Genomic DNA, 21,853 nt, shown 5'->3' with positions numbered 1-21,853 from the left:
GCTTATCCTACTGGGTTGTCCGGAGCCTATCTCGGAAGCAATGGGCACGAGGCAGGGAACAACCCAGGATGGGGGGCCAGCCCATCGCAGGGCACACTCACACACCATTCACTCCTATGGGCAATGTAGCAAGTCCAATTAGCCACTGCATGTCTTTGGACTGTGGGGGGAAACCGGAGTACCTGGAGGAAACCCCACGACGACATGGGGAGAACATGCAAACTCCACACCCATGTGACCCAGGCGGAGACTGGAACCTGGGACCCAGAGGTGTGAGGCAACAGTGCTAACCACTGCACCACCATGCCGCCCCTGTAGTAAAACATTATTAATTGTTAAACAGCTAAAGCTTTTGGTTTCAGTAGTAGAGGTTTCTTTTCTCCCAGCAGAGCTGTGTTAACTGAATAGCTCCATTGATCATAAATCATGTACAATTAAATGAACAGACTGGCATGCTTTATGGAACTTCTGAACTTTATACAAACAGTCAATGGTTTTCTTATATACACAACAGTTACAGAGAACTTATGCAAGTGATGAAAGATTAACCGAATTTATGGGGCATGAAGTGTCAAGCCCTCAATTTCATGCTCAAAATACATTCTGTGCTACAAAGGCATTATTTAATGATGAAGTCAAGTAATGCCTTGCTGTATTTTGTCCCCAGAAAGAAAACGAAAGCATTTTGTCAGCTAAAACCCTTCCCTGCAGCTGTTCCTGTAGGCGCAGCAAGACTGGTAGGGGCCTGACTCCCAGAATCCTCTGCTGGAGGCGGGGGCCTGACTCCCAGAATCCTCTGCTGGAGGCGGGGGCCTGACTCCCAGAATCCTCCGCTGGAGGCAGGGCCTGACTCCCAGAATCCTCCGCTGGAGCTGGGGCCTGATTCCCAGAATCTTCCACTGGAGGCGGGGCCTGATTCCCAGAATCCTCCGCTGGAGGCGGGGCCTGACTCCCAGAATCCTTCGCTGGAGCTGGGGCCTGACTCCCAGAATCCTATGCTGGAGGTGAGACTTGCCAGTCCGGCTCAGGTCAAGTCAGCTGTCAGTATTGGAACTCAATGGTTGCACTACAGCATTACAGACACAATCATGAATGACAGTGTTTATATAATTTTAGTTTAGAAAGGGGTTAATTTATCATTCATTAATATGTGTATTCTTTCTATAATATTACTTTACATTTTACATGCTTTTATCCAAAGCAACATACCTTTTTTTTGAGAACACAGGGTCATTCCATCCCCAGCAGTTGTGGTTAAAAGCTTTCCTCAGGGGCACAAAGGTGAACAATCTTTACCAACCTCTGGATTTGAGGAAGACATTATTATTTTGTAAGGGTTGCTGTACAGCACTGTCAGTAGATGTGCATTGTCACCTATGACCTTCTGTGTTCCAGGCCCTGCGGGAGCTGTCCAGATTTCTGCAGGGTCCAGCTGCCCGCCTGTTGACTCTGAGACAGCACGCTCTCACCCTGTGTCAGCTCCTGGAGAGCCAGTCGCAGGACGTCTTGTGGCACTGCACTGTCTAGCTCATTCCAGTATCACGTCAACTGATGGGCTTACGCTAAGGAGCATGTGTGTCATAGCCTTGAGTAAGCAAAAATAGACTGTAAATGATAAAAGGCTTTGCTGTTTTCAGAACGTGGATGTGAAGATATGCGTGTTCCTGGCCGCTCAGCTGCAGCGGCTGCTGCTGGAACTTGTTGTCTGAGGTGGACCGAGGCAACTGGTGCAGAGACTCGTGGACCTCCCTGGAGAACCTGAGGTTCCGACTGCAGGGCATGTCCAGCTGTCTGCTCTGGGGGCCCAGTGCCACTGTGCTGGTTGAGTTGACGAAGGTGAGATGGAGAAGAGAGAGATGTCTTCAGAAAGGTGCCTCTAGTTTTTATACCCTTTCTCAGTCCATATAACCATACAGTGCCTCAGTCTCTATAACTGTACAGTGTCCCTGCCTCAGTCTGTATAACAATATGGTGTCTCTGCCTCAGTCTGTATAACTGTACAGTGTCCCTGCCTCAGTCTGTATAACAATATGGTGTCTCTGCCTCAGTCTGTATAACTGTACAGTGTCCCTGCCTCAGTCTGTATGACAATATAGTATGACGCTGTGTTCTCTCTCTCCTGTCCTCAATGTGGTGCAGGTACAGCAGCGTGCTGGAATGCCAGCCGGTGTTCGATTCCCTGCCATGGGTGTCCATCCTGCAGGGCCTGAAGCAGACAGAGAGCAGATGAGGCACCGCTGATTGGCACCGATTCACCCCAGCTCTGACCGCGGTGCTGTGTTTGCAGGTTTAAATGCCCATTCCACTGATTTCACTGGTCCCTCATCTTTCTCCCCCTGTTATTTAGCTGTGTCCCCCCCCCACCCCCCAGTACTGGATGAGACAAGCTTACAGGGCCGTGTCGGATCAGCAGCTCCCCGTCCATGCCGCCGATTCTACACCCCGGCTGGGTTGCGTGTTCCACGGCAGTGCTATCACCCCAGGCCTGGCTGGGCACACTCTCCCTCTTCATCCTCAACCTGAAAGTGGTGGAGTTCTTGTACATAACGGCTCCACCTTGCTGCCTGGAGGAGGTCCTGCAGGCATATGCTAAGCTGGGTGAGGGAAGGGACCATGCTCAGATCACCGTGAGTCCTGTGTATATCCCTGCATTTTACTGTAGGTTTCCCTGTTCTTCTTTCTTGTAGTCTTGGGATACTTGTCTGTTCACGCTGTGTGTACAGATGTTCCGTCCAGGGACCAGGCCTCACTCCACTTTCACACAATAGGTGTCTGTCTGTACTGCCTCAGTCCATCAGGGTGAAGCTGTACTGCCTCAATCCATGGGTGTCTGTCTGTATTGCCTCCGTTCATCAGTGTGCGGCTGCACTGCCTCAGTCCATCAGTGTGGGGCTGTACTGCCTCAGTCCATGGGTGTGTGTCTGTACTGCCTCAGTCCATGGGTGTATGTCTGTATTGCCTCAGTCCATGGGTGTATGTCTGTACTGCCTCAGTCCATGGGTGTGTGTCTGTACTGCCTCAGTCCATCAGTGTGGGGCTGTACTGCCTCAGTCCATGGGTGTGTGTCTGTACTGCCTCAGTCCATGGGTGTGTCTCTGTATTGCCTCAGTCCATGGGTGTGTGTCTGTACTGCCTCAGTCCATCAGTGTGGGGCTATACTGCCTCAGTCCATCAGTGTGGGGCTGTACTGCCTCAGTCCATCAGTGTGTGTCTGTATTGCTTCCGTTCATCAGTGTGCGACTGTACTGCCTCAGTCCATCAGTGTGGGGCTGTACTGCCTCAGTCCATGGGTGTGTGTCTGTACTGCCTCAGTCCATGGGTGTGTGTCTGTACTGCCTCAGTCCATGGGTGTGTGTCTGTACTGCCTCAGTCCATCAGTGTGGGGCTATACTGCCTCAGTCCATGGGTGTATGTCTGTATTGCCTCAGTTCATCAGTGTGAGGCTGTACTGCCCTAGTCCATCAGTGTGGGGCTATACTGCCTCAGTCCATGGGTGTATGTCTGTATTGCCTCAGTTCATCAGTGTGAGGCTGTACTGCCCTAGTCCATCAGTGTGGGGCTATACTGCCTCAGTCCATGGGTGTGTGTCTGTACTGCCTCAGTCCATGGGTGTGTGTCTGTACTGCCTCAGTCCATGGGTGTGTGTCTGTACTGCCTCAGTCCATCAGTGTGGGGCTATACTGCCTCAGTCCATGGGTGTATGTCTGTATTGCCTCAGTTCATCAGTGTGAGGCTGTACTGCCCTAGTCCATCAGTGTGGGGCTATACTGCCTCAGTCCATGGGTGTATGTCTGTATTGCCTCAGTTCATCAGTGTGAGGCTGTACTGCCCTAGTCCATCAGTGTGGGGCTATACTGCCTCAGTCCATGGGTGTATGTCTGTATTGCCTCAGTTCATCAGTGTGAGGCTGTACTGCCCTAGTCCATCAGTGTGGGGCTATACTGCCTCAGTCCATGGGTGTATGTCTGTATTGCCTCAGTTCATCAGTGTGAGGCTGTACTGCCTCAGTCCATGGGTGTGTGTCTGTACTGCCTCAGTCCATGGGTGTGTGTCTGTATTGCCTCAGTTCATCAGTGTGAGGCTGTACTGCCCTAGTCCATAAGGGTTAGCTAACTACAGCTAGAGTTAGGAATACCTTCATAATGCATTATAATGGTCAGTATAAGAATTAAGGATGCTTTGTACTGCATTATAAAGGTATTTGTTGTTCACTATAAATGAGCGCTTCATAGAGTACTCATAATGCATAATTAATATGGCTACAACATATATGGCTAATATGGCTACAATATGGCTAATATGGCTACAGCCATGGTTATTATACTTTATGAATGTATTATAGAGATACTCCTCACGTAACGACCTACCCGATTAACAACCATCTCTTCGACCAGTCGGTACTGTACGCTGTACGAGAACTAGCCATGGAAACGGCAGGATTGCCCTTCACTTTGACATGCCACATCAGTTTATACTGAACTTGTGACCCATTGCCTTTAGTTTGATACATATTCTTCGTATTGTGGAGGAGGGGACTCCCAACAGCGCGTGACGTACGGCCTTGAGCAAGGTTAAAGTTTCCCCGTCTCTTATACTTTTCTTTTGTCTTTGAATACAATGGCTGTAAGTTTTTTACTTGTTTCATATTCATATTATTTTCACTGCTCTGATTTACTTCAATAATGTGCAAAAGGGCACTAACAGTGATCCACTGGATTGCAGTGATGTTAATTTGCGATAAATGCCTATACATGAATAATGGTAGCACTTAGCGGCCAGATAAGAGATCGGCGAAGTCTTTTCTGTGTTTTGTTTATTACATTTTCATAGAAAAATGTGGGAGCTCCTCACCCTCTCTCTAAGGGAGAGCCCAGCCACCCTGCGGAGGAGCAGCGGCTCTAGTCTGAGTCCCTCCCGAATGACCGAGCTCCTCACCCTCTCTCTAAGGGAGAGCCCAGCCACCCTGCGGAGGAGCAGCGGCTCTAGTCTGAGTCCCTCCCGAATGACCGAGCTCCTCACCCTCTCTCTAAGGGAGAGCCCAGCCACCCTGCGGAGGAGCAGCGGCTCTAGTCTGAGTCCCTCCCGAATGACCGAGCTCCTCACCCTCTCTCTAAGGGAGAGCCCAGCCACCCTGCGGAGGAGCAGCGGCTCTAGTCTGAGTCCCTCCCGAATGACCGAGCTCCTCACCCTCTCTCTAAGGGAGAGCCCAGCCACCCTGCGGAGGAGCAGCGGCTCTAGTCTGAGTCCCTCCCGAATGACCGAGCTCCTCACCCTCTCTCTAAGGGAGAGCCCAGCCACCCTGCGGAGGAGCAGCGGCTCTAGTCTGAGTCCCTCCCGAATGACCGAGCTCCTCACCCTCTCTCTAAGGGAGAGCCCAGCCACCCTGCGGAGGAGCAGCGGCTCTAGTCTGAGTCCCTCCCGAATGACCGAGCTCCTCACCCTCTCTCTAAGGGAGAGCCCAGCCACCCTGCGGAGGAGCAGCGGCTCTAGTCTGAGTCCCTCCCGAATGACCGAGCTCCTCACCCTCTCTCTAAGGGAGAGCCCAGCCACCCTGCGGAGGAGCAGCGGCTCTAGTCTGAGTCCCTCCCGAATGACCGAGCTCCTCACCCTCTCTCTAAGGGAGAGCCCAGCCACCCTGCGGAGGAGCAGCGGCTCTAGTCTGAGTCCCTCCCGAATGACCGAGCTCCTCACCCTCTCTCTAAGGGAGAGCCCAGCCACCCTGCGGAGGAGCAGCGGCTCTAGTCTGAGTCCCTCCCGAATGACCGAGCTCCTCACCCTCTCTCTAAGGGAGAGCCCAGCCACCCTGCGGAGGAGCAGCGGCTCTAGTCTGAGTCCCTCCCGAATGACCGAGCTCCTCACCCTCTCTCTAAGGGAGAGCCCAGCCACCCTGCGGAGGAGCAGCGGCTCTAGTCTGAGTCCCTCCCGATTGACCGAGCTCCTCACCCTCTCTCTAAGGGAGAGCCCAGCCACCCTGCGGAGGAGCAGCGGCTCTAGTCTGAGTCCCTCCCGAATGACCGAGCTCCTCACCCTCTCTCTAAGGGAGAGCCCAGCCACCCTGCGGAGGAGCAGCGGCTCTAGTCTGAGTCCCTCCCGAATGACCGAGCTCCTCACCCTCTCTCTAAGGGAGATCCCAGCCACCCTGCGGAGGAGCAGCGGCTCTAGTCTGAGTCCCTCCCGAATGACCGAGCTCCTCACCCTCTCTCTAAGGGAGAGCCCAGCCACCCTGCGGAGGAGCAGCGGCTCTAGTCTGAGTCCCTCCCGAATGACCGAGCTCCTCACCCTCTCTCTAAGGGAGAGCCCAGCCACCCTGCGGAGGAGCAGCGGCTCTAGTCTGAGTCCCTCCCGAATGACCGAGCTCCTCACCCTCTCTCTAAGGGAGAGCCCAGCCACCCTGCGGAGGAGCAGCGGCTCTAGTCTGAGTCCCTCCCGAATGACCGAGCTCCTCACCCTCTCTCTAAGGGAGAGCCCAGCCACCCTGCGGAGGAGCAGCGGCTCTAGTCTGAGTCCCTCCCGAATGACCGAGCTCCTCACCCTATCTCTAAGGGAGAGCCCAGCCACCCTGCGGAGGAGCAGCGGCTCTAGTCTGAGTCCCTCCCGAATGACCGAGCTCCTCACCCTCTCTTTAAGGGAGAGCCCAGCCACCCTGCGGAGGAGCAGCGGTGTTAGGAGAAAGCGCCGTAGCTTTCACTCCTACAATCTAGTTATGTTGGAGAAAGCGCCGTAGCTTTCACTCCTACAATCTCCTGTGTGAGGAAGCGCCGCAGCTTACCACTCACACACTTCCACTTCTAGGACCCAGGAATAATCGAGACAGCACACGTCTTTCTGTTTTACTTGCACAAGGGTGCCCACTTCAGGTGCAACAGACAGTATCTGCGCCTCTGTTGAGTGTCACACAGGACAGTCCCTTGGCTTCTTTATTTATAGGGTAGGGGAGGGGTTACATGGGTCTTGTCTTTAAACTAGTCAATGCTGTGTGAGGCCTCCGTGAAACAGGGTTAATACAAAGCATTACATTTCTCAAGGTGGGCCCCCTGCTATGTTGACAGAATCTGTTTCCTTTCTCAAGGTCTCTTATTCCTGCTTCACAATCTGGTAGGCCCCTGTGAGGACATCTTGTCTGCAACCCTTTCTGGGCCATGGGTTAGTTGTTAAGGGTTGCACGTACACATATAGGAGGATAATAATATGATAAAATACACAGATACACTCTAACATTCCCTCCTGTTTATCATGTTAATTATACATTTGCTGTGATATAAAAAGAGACAAGGGTGTAGCATCTCTAAACTTCGGGACTGGGCCATGCCGGTGAGGATTTCGGCCCGTCCGTCATGGTGCGTCATGCATCCACCCCTGCTCCTCTTCATCTGCATCTGTTTCCATGTTTTGGGTGAGGGACAAAAACATATTCTCCTGGGCTCGGAAAGCAGAGCTCAGGGCAGAATTAATCATTATAGGAAAACAAGGTATCACTGTGATACAACAACAGAAGAACATCACAAAGAATGCAAAAAATGGTATACTCAATTTGAGTAATATGGACCACCAAGCCCCGGTAGTGAACCAGGACATCCAATAGTCGTTCTGCGTCCTTGTGTCGGTGGTCATAGCAATTTGCAAGTCCTTCAGCCTTTGCATTGCCTTAGTCATGTTGGGTGAATGCACATTGTCAGGAATGTATGTACAACAGGTTTGGTTCAACAGCACGCACACTCCTCCTTGCGCTGCAGTGAGGAGATCTAGCACCATGCGATTCTGTATCACCATTTGCCTTTGTAGCAGTTAGTCAAATTCTTATTGGATACCACATCATATACATATCGATACCAATAGTTCCGTAGGAATGGATGGGTTTCGTCTCCTTTTATGCTAGTGAGGTGCACTCCGTCCGGAGTCCACCTTTTCTTCTCCTGCACCTCAGTGTCTGGTACCAGCCATAGAATCAACATTACCATAAGACAGAAAAGACTTCCCAATATTCCCTTAACCCACCATGGACACCCTACCAGAGCCATCCTAAAGGAGTACAGTTCAGCTGTTTTCTTCACCGGGTTGAGACAACGAAAACCTATTGTTTCTTCGTGCCTTTGTAGCGGACTTCCACTGTTACTCCGCGAATGAGGCGTCTGGTAAGGGCAGAATGAGCAGTGGGACACCAGGCATTTGGCAACTGTGATTGCATCGCAATGTTTTACTGGGTATATCTCCACCCACTTTGAAAAAGTGTCTATTATCACTAGGCAGTATTTCTCTCCCTGTGACCATGTTAATTCCACAAAGTCCATATGTATTGCCTGAAACAGTTGTGTAGGGTTAGGGAATTGGCCTCGTTTGGGTCTTAGATTGCCCTGCGCATTATGTTTACAACATATAAGGCATGCTCTACAGTAGTTTTTTGCAAAATTGGAAAAATTTATAGTGTAAAAATGTTGTTATATTATATGTACCATCCCTCCTGTTGAGACATGGGTTACCCCATGACTCACAACCGCGGCGGTTTTATACAGGCTGCGGGGTAAGATAGGTTTTCCGTCTAACTTGAATAGGTCTTTCTCTTGTGTGGCTCCTCGCGGAATCCACTTGTCTTTCTCTGACGTAGGAGCTTGTTGTTGTGCATCATATAGTACATCTTGTTCTATAAGGAATAACCCCTTCTCTGTTTTTTCTGGCGTTTGCTGGGCTGCTGCCTTTGCAGCTTGGTCAGCAAACGCATTGCCTTTCGTTTCCTCTGAATTATCAGTCTGGTGTGCTTTGCATTTACATAACGCGAGTGTCTTTGGTTTTTGTACAACGTCTAACAATCGAAGTAGAAGTGCTGCGTGTGTCAAGGTTGTTCCTTGGGAGCTTTTAAATCCTCTATTTTTCCATACTGCTGCATAGTGGTGTACTGCAGAAAACACGTATTGACTGTCCGTATATACTGTAATCTCCTGTCCTTCATGTATTTCACAGGCTCTGATTACAGCATATAATTCTGCTGCTTGGGCTGAGCATGTGGATGGTAAGGCTCCTGCCTCTATTACTTTGTCTTTAGTCACAACTGCGTATCCAACCTTATTTTTCCCGTATCTGTCTTTGGCTGCAGAGCCATCGACAAATAAGGTTATGGCGCTTGGAATTGGAGTTAGTGCAATATCAGCGCGAGGTTTTGTCTGTTCCTGTATTTCTGTTTTGCATACGCCACTATTTGATCTCCTCGGGCTACGAATGTTGCTTCTGGTTTAGTTTTTTTTTTTTTTAGCTTTCTGAGCGTGTTGGGCATACTCAACGGCTTGCTGCCCTGTACCTGTGTTTTGATGGACCCAGTATTTATCAATATACTTCTTTAATTCAGGTTTTAACCCTGCTAGGAAAACCCGTTTTAATTGTTGTTGGTACACCCCGTTCTCGTCCTCCCCATGAGGAATCCCAGAGTTTGTCCTGAACAACGGGCGTACCCTGTCCAAGAAATCCTCTGGCTCTTCGCCTTCCTTTTGCTTACATTGGGCTATTCTCCCGTAATCAACTCGTCTTGTAAATGTTGTTTCTAGTCTCTGTCTCAAGTCGCCCAATGCTAGTTGTAATTGTGGGTCATCGTGACCGAGGGGCAAATTGTTTGCTCCTTGTCCAGTAAAGTCTCCAGCCACCCGGCCCCATTTATGATTAAGTAATTGTCTAAAACAGCGGAACAGCTCTCTTCCATTTAGGTGAAAACTGACCTGCAACTCAGTCATGGCGGACCAGAATTCAGGTACTCCATCCTCTATGGGTGGAATGCCTTTTAGGGCAGCAGCCCTATCTTCCGCTGTCCAGGGGCGGTATACTAATATTGTTGCTGGTGAGGCTTGGCCTCCTTTGCCAGGGGCTATACGGGGGTTTGCAACTTCTACCATGGGAGCAAGCAGTTCAGATTCATCCTCGGAATCCGAACGGTACCATTGTGTTTTTTTATTCTCGGGATTTATTCGCATTCGTAAATGCGGGTCTGTCGCTCTCGTTTGGTGTGGCCTTGCACTCCCTCCTTCAGCTCCCCGCACAGCAGGAAGTGGGGGGTCTGGCATGTTATGCTATGGTGGGGGATGCTGTAGTACTGGTGGGCCGTCCGCTGGTGTCTGCGGGGGAGCAGACGGCGGTGTTTCCTCGTCTATGTTAACAAGGGCCGCTTGCAGCGTCTCCTTTTTCTTTTCCTGTTTCTTTTTTCTGGCTATATCACGGAGTTTGCTTTGTTCTAACCAAACATCGGATAAGACATATTCTCGTCTTTTCTGTACTTTGTCCTTGCCTGTACAGCGGCCGGACATCATTTCTAATTTCAATTCTGTCTGTAATCTCAGAATATTTTCTGTACTCAGGGTTCCTGAAAACCCATGCTTTTTCCGCCATTTTTGGTTGCTTATTATTCCTGCCCCCTCCTTATACCTTTCCATGAATTTCTCATCACCCGCTAATTCTACCTTGCTTTGACTTTGCCCCATTTTTTTTTATATACAAAAAATAATAACCCCTAAGTGCAAGTCCCTGGCATGAGACCTCGGGAGGACACTGGCACGGCCTTCTACTGTCCTCTAAAGAGACAGCGGTGTCAGTTTTCAGGGGTGAAACCCGTCCTTTTTCCCTTGGTCACCAGTATGTTGTTGCACCTAGGCCGGGTGTATGGGGCCGCTACTGCCCTCTCAACTCACACCCGCTTTCCCTGCTGCAGCGTCGTGCTTCTCACCTGGTCCTTCCTTTATGACAAAGTGGTTCTAGTTCTTGTCCGGGGACCCGTCAGGCGCCAGCCCAGCCGTCAGGGAACGGTTCTAACCACCGGCCTGTGGCGAATTCACGTCGCAGGTCTTTCACTCACTCCCTATGAGCGAGACTGTCGACAGCTTTCGGTGTCGTTCGTTGGCGGACTGGTCGGCGCCCTCTGGTATCTCTCTCCGGATCCGGCTCGAAGGACCAATTTATGTTAGGAGAAAGCGCCGTAGCTTTCACTCCTACAATCTAGTTATGTTGGAGAAAGCGCCGTAGCTTTCACTCCTACAATCTCCTGTGTGAGGAAGCGCCGCAGCTTACCACTCACACACTTCCACTTCTAGGACCCAGGAATAATGAGACAGCACATGTCTTTCTCTTTTACTTGCGCAAGGGTGCCCACTTCAGGTGCAACAGACAGTATCTGCGCCTCTGTTGAGTGTCACACAGGACAGTCCCTTGGCTTCTTTATTTATAGGGTAGGGGAGGGGTTACATGGGTCTTGTCTTTAAACTAGTCAATGCTGTGTGAGGCCTCCGTGAAACAGGGTTAATACAAAGCATTACATTTCTCAAGGTGGGCCCCCTGCTATGTTGACAGAATCTGTTTCCTTTCTCAAGGTCTCTTATTCCTGCTTCACAATCTGGTAGGCCCCTGTGAGGACATCTTGTCTGCAACCCTTTCTGGGCCATGGGTTAGTTGTTAAGGGTTGCACGTACACATATAGGAGGATAATAATATGATAAAATACACAGATACACTCTAACATGCGGCTCTAGTCTGAGTCCCTCCCGAATGACCGAGCTCCTCACCCTCTCTCTAAGGGAGAGCCCAGCCACCCTGCGGAGGAGCAGCAGCTCTAGTCTGAGTCCCTCCCGAATGACCGAGCTCCTCACCCTCTCTCTAAGGGAGAGCCCAGCCACCCTGCGGAGGAGCAGCGGCTCTAGTCTGAGTCCCTCCCGAATGACCGAGCTCCTCACCCTCTCTCTAAGGGAGAGCCCAGCCACCCTGCGGAGGAAACTCATCTCGGCCACCTGTACTCGCGATCTCGGTCTTTCGGTCACTACCCACAGCTCATGACCATAGGTAGGCAAGTAGTCAACTATGTCTGGGTATACTGGGTGGTAACAGCAAATATTGTGGTGATTCCCCACAGGAGAAGGTTTGAAGTGACTGAGCTAACACAGTCTGAAAATCATGGTTTTACACCAACAAACAAAGTCACCCTAAGACTTCCACTCAGTACTGTAGATCATTAGAGAGCCTGAAAGAATCTCTATATTTATAGTAAACACTAAGAAAAAATGTATACACCAGTGAAGAGCACAGTTTACAGTTTCGATTCCTTCTTTACTTGCGTTCGTATGAGAAATTAAACTGCTTATGAATCATCATGTAGTGGATAGATCAGCCTTTGTTAGTATTTAAAAAACAATTCAGAAAATGAAACTGCGCAGATTTAGAGGAAGGAAGTAAACTTTTCCTGTGTTGTAAGTGGGTTCAACCCGATGTTAGAATGTGATCCAGTGGAGCTCAAGACAACCCGGCACACTGCCCTTACAGAATGCTGCTCTCTCGACATCGCTGTCCGCTTACAGGGTTGAACCTCATATTGCTATTTTGGGGTAAGTAGGTAGATCTTTGGGTTTTTCTGTTCTCTTGGTCTTAATTTAATCATCTGATACAGATTTAACCATTGGCATGACGTAAACTGAACTGACAAAAGACGTAAAAATAAAAAAAAACATACTGCAGTGAGACCAGGATGTAACCGCTGGACCACGACTCTCATTCTGTCACTGCAGCTGCAGCCCTGATGTGTGACCATGCCCCCGTCCTCCCGGCACCCCTGCTTACCCAGGAACACTCCCAGGGTCAGGGCAATGTGGACTTACTCTGTCGGGCCCCCCCTGGATATGGGGGGGTTATGTTCCAGCTCTACCAGGACAAGGTCTTGGTGGACACTGTGTCCTTCAGTCAAAAGACACCAGAGGCACTTTTCAGCCTGGAGATCCACCTCGCGATGGACAAACACTTCTGTTGCCTTTACCAGGACCAAGACAAAGTCTACAGCCAGTTTAGCCAGTACATGAAACCAGCAGGTGAGTAAAGCCAGCAGGCAGGAGCCCCAGTGCGCTGTATGGACTGGAATGCATGATCGGCAGACAGTTATAATGCGCAGTGGGCGATGTTAATGCCTCAGGGTTCATTATAATCTGTGAGAGATGGAGATAACTGACACTGCGATGGACCCTAAATGCAATTGATTCTACTGCCGCAGAACCTGGCAGTGGGAGAAAGCTGCATTCAAAGTTATGAAAGACGGGGGTTTAAATAGTATGGTGATTGCAGCTTGGGATCGAAATTCCTCCCGTCTCCGTCTCACTGGGGGATGGAGATGCATTGTACTACTCGACAGTACACTTCTGTGTGCAGCATTAACATGAAGCACAGCTGAGGCTTCGAAATTCTGTTCCATTGATCCAATTTTTTTTTTTTTTTTTTTTTGCAAATATTGTTTTTGATTCAACTCTTACTAGGATCTCAAAACGGGGGCATACCCTGGGCAGGATGCCAGCAGTACAAAGAGTGCTTCAAAAAGAACTTACTAACCACGTGTAATCTAGTTAAAGGTTGTGGTGATTAACTTATCTACAGTACAGTTGTTTTTGTAATTATAATGAGTGGTTTTAATAATAGTTAAGAAATCATTATTTGGTAAAAGGCAAACCAAACTTGTCTCAGGACATCGCAAATACACCTTTGGCCGCTGATTTGAGAAATACACAGATTTGTTAAATCGCCGTCAGAGTACGACGTACCATGGACTCGCCTGGAGCAAAGCAGCCCTTTCTGGTTGGAGTGTCGTTACTGAGGTTTCCGGGGCCTGACGGTTTGACAGGAAAAGGCAGGTAGCGTATGTACCATAGCACCATTGTATGTACCATTTACACCCACCGAAACGCTGCCACACCCATCCTTCAGCCTGGGCTGACAAATGCAGAAAACACTGAAGATTGATGTGACTCTGTAGCTGCTGTTTTTGAATGAGTACCTTCATATCCTGTGACGTTTGCTTGGCTTAATGTGCCTAGTATAGTTAACTTTGCAGACTGCACCAAATCAGTTTCTGGTAGATGTGTGTTCCATAAGACTTCACTTGACGAGGCACAAATAATTAGTAATACCTAAGTTACTACTGAAGTACTAATCATGAACAAATCCTGAACAAATATAGTCTACTTGAGATAAATGGTGCATCATGATTCATTATTGATGTACAAACAGTAGTTCAGTAGCTTCAGTAGTTCACAAAGGTTTACAGAATTAACAGATATAGTAACAAATATAGTGACTACTTGTTATAAAACATTTATTCATTAATGATGAGTTAACATGAGATCAGTTGGTAACTAAGACTTAGTTTGTGGTTAATTATTGCATAAAAAATAATATAATACTATCTTATTTGTGCCCCATCAAGTAAAACGTTACTGTGTGTCCCTTTAATTTATTGACACTTATTGATTTGTGGTTTCCTTTGTCATGGTTTAGGACTTTGCTCTGAAATGCAGATAATATTAGCGTGAGAGCAGAAGAAATGTTATTTTATATAAATATACCAGTTATCATTACAGTAAAATAGCACTGGACCCAGTTGTAAACAGGACTTGTTCTTGAAAAAGTGTGAGAGACCTGCCTTTGGAGTCCCACTAGTCATTGTCTAGGATGTGGAACACTGTTACCCAACAGTATTGAAGCGTGGTAGAATGTCCTTTGTCGTTATGTGATTCACAATTACACTGTATGATAATCAGTATACTTTACGTTATACACAGTCAAATATTGTGTAATATTTTTCAGTATATGCAGTAGATTCAAACACCCATTCGTTCATATCCCATAATCCCTTACTCAGTATCCAGAAACACACTGGGCCAGGAGCCAGTGGGAAACACAGGGTACGAAGCAGGGGACGTATGGTGGGTATGATGCTGATTTTAAAAGAATCCACAGCTTTGTTTATTCTGTTATATAAACAGTTCAACATTGACCATAACTGAGGACTGTATACTATTCCCACTCTTCCACATTGGCCACAGCTGAGGCCTGTATTCTGTTCCCACTCTTCCACATTGGCCACAGCTGAGGCCTGTATTCTGTTCCCACTCTTCCACATTGGCCACAGCTGAGGCCTGTATTCTGTTCCCACTCTTCCACATTGGCCACAGCTGAGGCCTGTATTCTGTTCCCACTCTTCCACATTGGCCACAGCTGAGGCCTGTATTCTGTTCCCACTCTTCCACATTGACCACAGCTGAGGCCTGTATTCTGTTCCCACTCTTCCATATTGACCACAGCTGAGGCCTGTATTCTATTCCCACTCTTCCATATTGACCACAGCTGAGGCCTGTATTCTATTCTCACTCTTCCACATTGGCCACAGCTGAGGCCTGTATTCTGTTCCCACTCTTCCATATTGACCACAGCTGAGGCCTGTATTCTGTTCCCACTCTTCCACATTGACCACAGCTGAGGCCTGTATTCTGTTCCCACTCTTCCACATTGACCACAGCTGAGGCCTGTATTCTATTCTCACTCTTCCACATTGGCCACAGCTGAGGCCTGTATTCTGTTCCCACTCTTCCACATTGGCCACAGCTGAGGCCTGTGTTCTGTTCCCACTCTTCCACATTGGCCGCAGCTGAGGCCTGTATTCTGTTCCCACTCTTCCACATTGACCACAGCTGAGGCCTGTATTCTGTTCCCACTCTTCCACATTGGCCGCAGCTGAGGCCTGTATTCTGTTCCCACTCTTCCACATTGGCCGCAGCTAAGGCCTGTATTCTGTTCCCACTCTTCCATATTGACCACAGCTGAGGCCTGTATTCTGTTCCCACTCTTCCACATTGGCCGCAGCTGAGGCCTGTATTCTGTTCCCACTCTTCCACATTGGCCACAGCTAAGGCCTGTATTCTATTCCCACTCTTCCACATTGGCCACAGTTGAGGTTTGCGATAGGCCTGCAATGTGGAAGACAATGTAGTTAATTCTTATGTAGGTTTAGGGTAAAATACATGAAAGTAAATTATGTAAATAAACCTGAAGTAAAAAATATCTAATTAAGTAATTGATACGTTTGATATAGCATTTTCTCTCACTTTCTCACACTTGGAAATATCCAGTAAATTCTATCATTGATCTTTCCGTCATCACACAGCTGGTGAGGGGTGAAGACTGCCACACATACCCTTGTCTGATGTGGGCTGCCTGCTTATTAATGCGGTATGAGTGCTGTGGTATCCTTTGAGTGACATGTGATATGCTCTGACATCTGACAGCCCTGTGAGCACCTCAGCTGTGTAACAGTAGGAATGGATCACAGGCCTCAGTTGTGGTTAATGTCTATCACTGGAGATGGATCACAGGTCTCAGCTGTGGTTAATGTGTAACACTGGAGATGGATCACAGGTCTCAGCTGTGGTTAATGTGGAACACTGGAGATGGATCACAGGTCTCAGCTGTGGTTAATGTCTATCACTGGAGATGGATCACAGGCCTCAGCCGTGGTTAATGTCTATCACTGGAGATGGATCACAGGCCTCAGCTGTGGTTAATGTTGAACACTGGAGATGGATCACAGGCCTCAGCTGTGGTTAATGTGGAACACTGGAGATGGATCACAGGCCTCAGCTGTGGTTAATGTGGAACACTGGAAATGGTTCACAGGCCTCAGCTGTGGTTAATGTCTATCACTGGAGATGGATCACAGGCCTCAACTGTAGTTAATGTGGAACACTGGAGATGGATCACAGGCCTCAGCTGTGGTTAATGTCTATCACTGGAGATGGATCACAGACAGCTGTGATCAGTACAGAACAGTAGGAAAGGAACACATGCCATGGGGGTGGCAGGTGAGGGGTCCTACATCTGTCTCTACCAGCTCACCTTGCCAGCACATGGGCTGACAAATCCACCCCAGTGAGCCAGTGCACTTAACAGTCTTAGGTAAGCTGGAGGTGCATCATGTGACGTGGTTACTGCTGGGGGTGGAGCCCTCAGGGAACCCTGGCTAGAAACTTCACTGCGTTACACCACGCCCCTTCTAGGCACCCTGTCACGGATTGGATGGCACTGGCATTTTTAAAACTAGTGGGCGAAGCCTGGATTTTAAGGCGAACACATTATTAGAAGATGGATTATAATACGTGAACGCAGCAGTCAGTGTTATTTAGCAGTGAAAATACGAGGGGAAAAGAAGAAAGCAGAGAAGATGAAAAAATGTAGAATCAGCCTTGATCCATGATGAATGTTATGATGGTCTGATTTTGCCCTGGATGCTGTTTGGCCGTTATTGTTGGCACGTGACATGCCACAACATGGTCCTGATTATATTTCTGCTATGTTGGATTATTAGCAGATGACTGATGCAGTGATGCTGCATGGTTCTCTTTGTCTCAGAGTTGTTGCCGGCACCAAGTCTGTCCTTGACCAGTCAGGACCCCATAGACGAGACGGAAATTAGTCTGGAGTGCGTGGGGTCGCCGTCTTACCCCGGAGCCCTGTTCTCGCTCTTCCATCTGGGATCCTCGCACCCTGTGATCTCCCAGAAGGCCTCCACGACCCGCCACAGTGCCCGCTTTTCCCCCCCCAGTGGGCAGAACCAGTACCAGTGTCAGTACAGCGTGCATCTGGGCCCCGACGTCAAAAAGTCTGAACGCAGTGCTCCCATAACTCTGTATGGCATTACAGGTGTGTGCGCGCACATGTGCGCGCGTGTGTATGTGGGCATGTGTATTTCATATTTATCTTGAAATGGTCTTAATGTACTGTGGGTACATCCATGCAAATACATACTTGTTTCCTTGTTATGATTATCTTCCAGAAACAAATTTAAATACTGCAGCTGTCCCGCCTCCTGCTGCCTCAGATGACGGAGGTAAAGTATATGCACCATACCAGCAGAAACACATGAACCCAGAGCTGTTTACCGAAAGCTTTTGAATGTCACTCATCCGAACTGTGTATGTCTTACACGGATCCAGTGAGTCAATGCGTCTCACCTGTCGCACCACTGCAGGCAAGGTAGACTGGCCATTGATTGCAGGCTCTCTGTCTGCATCCATACTGTTCACTGCAGCACTGGGATGCCTGGGGTTTGCAGTGTATAAGAAAGGTACCTCTGGGGGTCTTTTATCTTGTGTGATACCAGACCATCTCTTTGTACTAGTGGGACTCTTACGTACACAAAAAATGTTCTGAGGGCAGAAGGAAAAATGATTGGTTCAGAGATATAACCAAACGGATTGCAGAGGAGGTGAGCTCAAGCAACTAGAGGGGGCAGGACCAAGACATCTGATTATTTATATATGTACATGCACACACACACTTATATATAGCTGGCCACTTTGCCAGTCCGTCTGTGTGCCTGTGTTGACATTCTGGTTCTGTTCCACTTCCAGTGAAAGCTTTGGCGGAGGAGAGACGGAAAAGGTATCTTCCTGTGCACAGAAAAATCTCTTAAAGAACGCCTGATGAATGCACATGGCATAAATGAGACATTTTTATATTGTGCTCAGGGAGGAGGCCCTCTTCTGGAATCACATGCACGCCACGGACCACGTTGTTGGTACGGCATTCCCACTCGTCATCATGTGGCAGTCATTGACGCGAGGCTTCTGAAGAGCTTTCCTTTTGTTTACATTTGAAACGAAACACGAGAGCTGATACTTCTGTTTCCCGTAAAATAACAACATTGGATAAACCAAAGATAATTGCGAATAAGGGGTATTGCACTGGTCTATACCATTACAGTGTCAAAATAGCCATTTAACGAAGGGAGCAAAAATGGATGCAGCCATTTAATGGCATTCAGCTTAAGTTCTGACTCTTGTGTTCCCGCAGACCTTACCCTCAGACGCATCAGCGTTGGCTCACAGGTAAAGCAGCTGGGAGTCGTGTCGCTCCTGTAGCTCCAATTTGCAGCCCGAGCTGACAGATCATTCCCTCCTGAGAACCCGGCCTGGTCACTGTGTGTCTCTCCCCATCCCGCGACTCACTGCAATATGTAGCAGTGCATCACCTTCTTCTAAAAGTGTCTGCAAGTCACCCATTGTGTGTCCCCTTTGCTTGTATGGATTCCGCATCACCTTTTCAAACTATCAACACCCACAGGCTCAGATTCCTAGCTGACTGCTTGTGAAGCTGCTTACCGTGGTTTTGATTATTTACATTAGTAATTAACCAGATTAATTTAATTATTCCTCATGGCAACAAACTCATGACAGAGCTCTGTGTGCCGCATTAACATGGGAGTTCCTCACTGTTAGTAAAAAAAAGATTTCGAAGACTATGTTAACTTATAATGGAAGGGGTGCATGACGCTGTGTGTGCCTCAGGTAAGGGAGGCCAGGAGCCCATCTTAGGCAGCACAGGGCACAAGACGGGGTAAACCTTGGACAGGGAGGCAGTTGCATTTAATTATTATCTTTATTTATGCAGTCAGTTATAGATGTTTTCATTTTTAAAAATGCATTACATCTGGGAGCTGTCAAAGTAAGAATAAAATGTGTTTGGGCTGTTCTAAAATTAAATACTATGTATTCAGTCCATTAACACAAAATATACAAAAGCCATAACAGAGATGAATGGAATTTTGGTGGTAGGTGTCGACAGGGGGTGTAGTTAGAGATGAATGAATAAGGGGGCTAGGTCTTTACTGGGGGGTGGCAAACTATTCATGGATTTAAACCAATAAACATTTTTTTCAGGGGGCTAAAAAAGGTCTAACGGTGGCTCTGGGTGTCGATATGTTTACTGTTGTCTGTTTGTGCAGTCGTACACATTGTACACAGGTTTAGGATTGGCTAAATAATCGCGTTAAATATATTTTCATGAATCTGGCTTTTGTGCTGAAAAAACTGGTAATGTATATCTGTCCAGGTTTCATATCTGCTCAGAGACGTTCCCCACCAAGGGGCTGTGAAAATCCAATCCACAGCTTGGTCACGGCGTATTAACTGCTGAGTGTGTGGGTGTGTGTGCAGGACTGGACCCCAGGTGCGGATGACAGAGTGGGAGGAACCGCCAGGAGTCCCAGTACGCCACTCTCCGGATCTCAGTACCCCTTCTCAACATTTAGGAACCTGTCCTTACTCTGAACACAGTAGTATCATCCATGACGCTAACATGCTTATGCCTATACATGTTCACACATACATACATATACCCATCCATCCATCCATCCATCCACCCATCCATCCACCCATCCACCCATCCATCCATCCATTTTCCAACCCGCTTATCCTACTGAGTCGCGGGGGGTCTGGAGCCTATCCCGGAAGCAATGGGCACGAGGCAGGGAACAACCCAGGATGGGTGGCCAGCCCATCGCAGGGCACACTCACATGCCATTCACTCACACATGCACACCTATGGGCAATTTAGTGACTCCAATTAGCCTCAGCATGTTTTTGGACTGTGGGGGGAAACCGGAGTACCCGGAGGAAACCCCACGATGACATGGGGAGAACACACAAATTCCACACACATGTGACCCAGGCGGAGACCCAAACATACAGATATACACATAGTGTGTGTGTGTGTGTGTGTGTGTGTGTGTGTGTGTGTGTGTATATATATATATATATATATATATATATATATATATATATATATATAGAGAGAGAGAGAGAGAGAGAGAGAGAGAGTTTGCTCTAGTTTTTAAATTAATTTCATTAGTGTAGCCTATAACTTGTTTACATTTGTTTAGGATTTAGTATTTGTTTAGTATTTTAAGATGATTGGTCATCATCACCTACATCATGTTTAGGCTGTGACAGAAAACACACATAATGCATATTGCAACTGATTTTTATTTTTGTCAAACATCTGAGTACTTTGTTATATTGCGCAAAAACCTATTTCAACATTTATGATGTAAGTGAAGACGATTCCTGAACAGTGCTTTCGAAATCTTTTTACGCAAGCATATTCTGTGTACATAGATTCCCAAATGGTGCCTATTAATGTTAATCTGTTAGGATGTAATTTTAATTCTGTTTTAATATAATATATAATTAACCTTGTTAATGTATCCTTAATAATGTGTTGATTTTTTAATGAATATGAAGTTTTTTTTTAACTGTATCGTTCATCCATCAGGCTCTTATCCTTATCAAGGTTGCGAAGTTTTATTGTATGGTCTCATTTTATATCACAGTTATAATATGTGAACGATCCAGTTTGTGGTTTTCTTAACAAGGCGTCAGTAGAGGGCGCTTAAACCCAGTGAAATAAACTAATGAAGTAGTAATGAAGTGCCACAACGCAGCTTGTGGTATCGCCGCCATCAGGAAAACATCCGACGCTGTAGATGGACTATTGTAACTTTTTAGCGGTTCGGAGCTTGTCTGGCATGGAAAGCATGTAGGTCAGTGGTTGTTATTTATTTGGTGGTTTGCTCTAGTTTTTAAATTAATTGCATTAGTGTAGCCTATAACTTGTTTACGTTTAAAGGTTCGCTGTGGTTGGTACTTCATTTTCTCAAAGACGACACCAAACGTTCTTCCCGTTTTCCCACGACTGTTTCATAAGCTTTAAATTATATATAACAAACTGTATCGTGGCAATGTGAGAGTTAAATATTAGCTTGCAGCTCTGTGTGTGGCATTTGCACAATCTTCCCGTCACGCTGTTATTCTGGTTTTCTGTTACAGTTCAAAAACACGAGCTTACGATAATGAATGTCTCTAAATTAAACATAGCATATGAGTGTGTACCTTGTGATAGACTGGTGTCACCAATCATACGCCCTGTACTTCCTGGGATGGGCTGCAGACTGTGACCTTCTTTTGGTAAATTCGTAGATAACTGTTTAGAATAGTGAACGGATATGAGATGCTAATACTGGTTCTGTGACTGACTACTCAAAGTTCAATATACTCTAACTGCAGCAAAACTCCTGTGAACTGGTTAGTTTGGAAAGTAGTTTTATTTTAATCTTCTTGGCCATCCTTACCCCTCAGACAATGTGCCAGTATAAAGTTTACCTACGTCGCCCGATTTTAGATTTTGGTGACCTCATTAAATCCCATTTGTCTGAATAAATGCACAGGATTGAGTGACACGTACA

The 21,853-nt window shown here is 47.6% G+C and overlaps 1 protein-coding gene across 1 annotated transcript; it reads left to right on the top strand.

Moving 5' to 3' along the window:
• Positions 1 to 1,449: 1,449 nt before the first annotated feature.
• On the top strand, positions 1,450 to 20,863 carry LOC125742277 (uncharacterized). Its single transcript, XM_049014155.1, has 14 exons — positions 1,450 to 1,590; positions 1,677 to 1,836; positions 2,140 to 2,627; positions 8,956 to 9,004; positions 11,712 to 11,805; positions 12,283 to 12,344; positions 12,525 to 12,821; positions 17,182 to 17,472; positions 17,606 to 17,659; positions 17,801 to 17,896; positions 18,183 to 18,213; positions 18,300 to 18,349; positions 18,625 to 18,659; positions 19,767 to 20,863. Exons 3-14 carry the CDS (start codon positions 2,424 to 2,426, stop codon positions 19,878 to 19,880), a joined length of 1,377 nt encoding a protein of 458 aa, XP_048870112.1. The 5' UTR covers positions 1,450 to 1,590; positions 1,677 to 1,836; positions 2,140 to 2,423; the 3' UTR covers positions 19,881 to 20,863.
• The last annotated feature ends 990 nt before the right edge of the window (positions 20,864 to 21,853 follow it).

The sequence above is a fragment of the Brienomyrus brachyistius genome, chromosome 5 (assembly GCF_023856365.1).
Source record: "Brienomyrus brachyistius isolate T26 chromosome 5, BBRACH_0.4, whole genome shotgun sequence".
In the NCBI taxonomy this organism is placed as follows: Eukaryota; Metazoa; Chordata; class Actinopteri; order Osteoglossiformes; family Mormyridae; genus Brienomyrus; species Brienomyrus brachyistius.
The sequence above is the reverse complement of the archived record's forward strand: the minus strand, read 5'-3'. Positions and strand labels throughout refer to the sequence as shown.